We start from the raw sequence: 4,681 nt of genomic DNA, 5'->3' as shown, positions 1-4,681 counted from the left end.
CCCACCAGAACCCCAGCATCTCCCACCAGAAACCCAGCATCTCCCACCAGAACCCCAGTATCTCCCACCAGACCCCAGAATCTCCCACCAGAGCCCGGCATCTCCCTCTAGAACCCCAGCATCTCCCACTGGACCCCAGACTCTCCCTCCTGGGCCCCAGCATCTCCCTCTTGGGCATTGCATCTCCCACTTGAATCTCAGCAGTTTCTCAGATCCTCCCTTCAATCTCCACCTCTGTCACTCCTCATCAAGAGTAATTTTACAAAGTAAACAAGTCATGTCACTTCCTCTACCACTGAACTTTGATATTTAAGCCATTTCTGAAGGCTGACTTGTCTCCCTTGCTTCCCATGGGAATGTCATCCACGGACACATGCCACGATGTCTTCCACTGCAACCTCACTTGCATGGTCCCCACTCTTCCTCATAGTCATCTGTCTCAGACACTACCAACTACCATTTATTTCTTGATTCCTCTGTTTTCTGGATTGTACATCTCCCCCTGCTCACTGGAAGAAGAGTCCCAGGAACATGGAGACATCATTCTTCCTAGCCTGATCTAGCGCTCCAAGCATGAGAGCTACAATTGTGTTGACCAAGGGGTGCCTCTATCACACCTTCGGTCCTAGGAGCCTCTGCACCAGGACACCTGCAGAGAGAGGATCTGTGTGCAGGGCTATCTGACCTCAGGCTGAGCATGGAGTAATGCTTATCCTGAGCCTATGAGTGGGGAAAAGGAAGGTGGAGAGGTGGATCACAGATAAGATTTCCAAGGAAGTACCAGATGCAGGCTGGATTTGATCCTGGGGCAAGTTTCAGAGGACATACAGAAAGGGCACACAGAGGAAGACTAGGAGAGTGAGGTAGGAGAAATTTCATTTAGTGAGTGAAAGGAGCCTGAGAGAAGGAATAAATGAAAGAGCATGAGGGGGGACGAAGGAGGGGAAGAAAAGAGGCCTGAGAGGCTGGGGTCTGGACACTGTTCCCTCCCTGTGCCCCAGACTCCACCTGGCATAGAGGCAACCTGAAGGCTTTGAGCTGGAGTCTGCAGCACCTGACGTATGGAATGTGTCCCCTGGGGGGCAGGCCAGCCCCAGCTGAGGAAGCTTATAAGCCCTGTGGGGGCCCCTGTGGGTGGTAAATCAGCTCAGCTCAGCTCTGCTCGGCTCGGCTCAGCTCAGCTCGGCTCAGCTCAGCTCAGCTCAGCAGAATCCGGAGCTCAGAGGCAGCAGGTGAGCTCTTCATCCCCTTCTCTCTGCTTAGAAGCATCACTGCATTCCTCCCTGGACCTCTGGCTCTGGTCTCTGCCTCTCAGGCTGCCTCCAACCAGATAGATCTCTTGAATGCCCTGTCTTTTATCTGTCCTAAGTGAAGATCTATGCCTCCATTTCTCCATTCACACCCCTGCCCCCAGAGAGATGCTTCTTCCTCCTCTTCTTTCTCCTTTTTACTCCCCCTCCCCGGCCCAGTCACACCCCACAAATGAAAAAAAGCAAGGGAGAGATTATGGGGAGACAGAAAGTAAGACTACCATCCAGATTCACTTGTCTTCATTTCCAGGAGCCAACATGATGGTCACTGCACGAACGCCCTGGGGCTGGTTTCTGGGGTATCTCATCCTTGAGGTCACAGGTATCTGAATATGTGTGTCATGGTGTGTGCCCGAGGGAACAGTGACAGCCAGCAGCATGACTCAGTGTCCTACTGCTTCTGACTGTTTGATGTGGCAGTCTGTGGCAGTCTGATGTGACTGGTGTGTGGCCATGGCTGTAAAGAGTGACAGGTCCTGAGAATGAGTGACAGTTTGTGCCGCTAAGGGAAGATGGGATCTGTGCCCAGCTCCTGAGTGACTAGATGATTCTTTCTGTTAAACTCCCTATGTACAGCAGGCTGGTCTCAGACTTTCAGAAGTAAGCTTGTCTCTGTCTCCTGAGTGCTAGTTATTTATTTTTCAAGAGTCTTATTTAGTCCAGGCTGGCCTTGAATTCACTAAACAGCCAAGAACAACCTTAAACCTCCGATCCTTCTGCCTCTACCTCCCAAGTACTGGGGTTACAGGTGTGCACCACCATGCCCAGTTTTTGTGGTGCTATGGTGCTGGGATTCAAACCCAAGGCTTTGTGCATGCTAAGTCAGCACTCTGCCGACTGGGCTCCCAGCTCCCTCTGGGATAAAGATGTTGTCTGGGTGAATGGGCTGTGGCTGGATGTGCCTGTGGGGAGGTGTGTGAAAGCACAGTTGTACCACAAAAGCTGAGCAGCCCCTGGAGTCATGACTGTGTGAGAAACAGAAATGGTTCCTGGGTCCCGAAGACCAACCTGAGAATCCAAGTTCACCCGCCCTCCTGACAAAGGACCCTACACCCTGGCTCCCAGCCTAAGGAGGCCCTGGTTTTAACCCCTCCCAAGGGGCCTGACTCCACCCCTCTGAGCCCTGACTCCACCCCTCTGAGCACCGACCCCACCCCTCTGAGCCCTGACCCCACCCCTCTGAGCACCGACTCCACCCCTATGAGCCCCGACTCTACCCCTCTGAGCCCTGACCCCATCCCTCTGAGCCCTGACTCCACCCTGAATTTCGTGGTCTACTCCAGACACCAGTAGCTTGGTGACTGAAGACTAGTCCCATGTCCTATGTCCTGAATCACCATCCAGTCCTGACTCTGCCAGCCCCTTTATGGTAACTCTCCTAGCTCTGACCTTGACCTTTGTGAACCCTGAATCTTAACCCATAAACCTGTTCTCAGACTCTGCCCCTACGAACTCTGGTCCAGCCTCTTTCCCTGTCCCCAGCCATTCCCACATTCCCGAAATAAAACTTTGCCCCCTGAACTGCCCAGTTTATATGGTGAACATTAATCCTTCTCAGGAGGCAGAGATCAGGGTCTCTGCATTGACACCCTGCACCTGCCTGAGCCCAGTCCAGACTCTTGCCCTGACCACCCACCTTCAAGCAAGTTCCTTCCCCTTTTCTATGACACCTTCCCTGGGACCTGGGAAGCTTCAGCCACATTTCTGCTCTCAAAGCCTTCCTGGACCTGCGCCTTCATTCTGTCGGAAGCCCTGGCTCCACCCTCTGAAGCCCTGACCAAGCCTCTGCACTAAATCTTACCTCCAGGCTGTATCCTGAACCTGTCTCCAGCAATGGCCCAGACCCTAAAACCTCAATTCCATCCCCACACTCTTAACCAAGTCCCTAACTTTGATATCCGACCCTTAGGATCCCTAGTCCTACCTCTTGAACTGGTTCCCTACCGTGGCCTTACTCTGAGGCTCTAACGACTCCTCTTCTCTCAGACACTGTGGGAAAGAACTCTAATCCAGGATTCATAGTTTGTTTCCAGTCTCGACCATTGCCCGCCCACACATGCGCGCGCATGCGCGCGCGAACACACACACACACACACACACACACACACACACACACACACTGCAACCTCTGATTACATCCCTTTACTCAAACATCTTCCCCATAGCTCTGAGCTCTCATCCGGACCCTGCTCCCATCCCAGAAGTCTTCAAACGCCCCTGCTCCACACCCTATACCTCCCAATCCTGACTCCATCCCTAGGATCCTCGGCCTCAAGTGTCAGCAGCCGGATCATACAAGGCCAGGACTGCCTCCCACACTCGCAACCCTGGCAGGCGGCACTGTTCTCAGAAGACAATGGTTTTTTCTGCTCGGGCGTCCTGGTGCATCCACAGTGGGTGCTGTCAGCAGCACACTGCTTACAGGAGTGAGTGGGGGTGGTAGGGCAGGATGCTAAGGGGAGAGGGTTCAATATCATACTCGGCCTGCAGGGGGCGCGCAAGTGGCCACAGTGTTGACATGTGAGGGGAGCCCAAACCTCGAGGACCAGGACAGTCTAGTGGGAAGGGAAAGGCAAAGCAGATCACTATTGCTTTAGGCTAGAGGATGAGATGGGAGACACAGGTGCCACTGTATAGCTCACCTGCTGGGTGATCCTCAGATCCTACATCGTGGGACTGGGCCTGCACAACCTGGATGGCTCCCAAGAGCCTGGCAGCCGGATATTAGAGGCCCACCTCTCCATACAGCACCCGAACTACAATGATCCTTCTTTTGCCAATGATCTCATGCTCATCAAGCTGAACGAATCAGTGATGGAGTCTAACACCATAAGGCGCATCCCTGTGGCTTCTCAGTGCCCCACTCCCGGGGAGACCTGCCTAGTCTCTGGTTGGGGTCGACTAAAGAATGGTGAGCTGCCGGGAACAGGGTTGCTCTCTCTGAGAAGTTCCCCACGCAGCCAAAATGGACTGACCCTTCGTTGTGTGCCTCAGGGAAACAGCCCAGCCTGCTGCAGTGTGTGAATCTCTCGGTGGCGTCAGAGGAGACTTGCCGGCTGCTGTATGACCCTGTGTACCATCTCAGTATGTTCTGCGCTGGAGGAGGACAGGACGGAAAGGACACATGCAATGTAAGACACAGGGAGGGTGGAACAGAGACGAGGCAGGGAGGTGCAAAAGGTACACCTGAGACACATGGAGATGGACTGTGAGAAGTAGGGGAGCCAGGTATGGGGGTGCACACCTTTAATCCCAGCAGGGCAGGCAGGTGATGCCTGTGAGTTCAAGGCCAGCCAGATATACAGAGTGAGATCCTGTCTCGAAAAGAAGAGGAGCAGGAGGAGGAGGAAGAGGAGGAGGAGGAGGAGGAG

General features: G+C 53.7%; 1 protein-coding gene across 1 annotated transcript in view; it reads left to right on the top strand.

Annotated features, from left to right (window-relative positions):
- The first annotated feature begins 1,184 nt into the window (after positions 1-1,184).
- Positions 1,185-4,681, top strand: part of Klk4 (kallikrein related peptidase 4) — a 5,296-nt gene continuing 1,799 nt past the window's right edge. The window contains exons 1-5 of the mRNA XM_028785808.1: positions 1,185-1,232; positions 1,561-1,632; positions 3,571-3,736; positions 3,971-4,221; positions 4,305-4,441. Coding sequence (XP_028641641.1) covers positions 1,569-1,632; positions 3,571-3,736; positions 3,971-4,221; positions 4,305-4,441 — 618 coding nt within the window. The 5' untranslated portion in view covers positions 1,185-1,232; positions 1,561-1,568. The remainder of the gene's footprint in view (positions 1,233-1,560; positions 1,633-3,570; positions 3,737-3,970; positions 4,222-4,304; positions 4,442-4,681) is intronic.

The sequence above is a fragment of the Grammomys surdaster genome, unplaced genomic scaffold (genome assembly GCF_004785775.1).
Source record: "Grammomys surdaster isolate TR1022 unplaced genomic scaffold, NIH_TR_1.0 125349, whole genome shotgun sequence".
Classification (NCBI taxonomy): Eukaryota; Metazoa; Chordata; class Mammalia; order Rodentia; family Muridae; genus Grammomys; species Grammomys surdaster.
The sequence above is the reverse complement of the archived record's forward strand: the minus strand, read 5'-3'. Positions and strand labels throughout refer to the sequence as shown.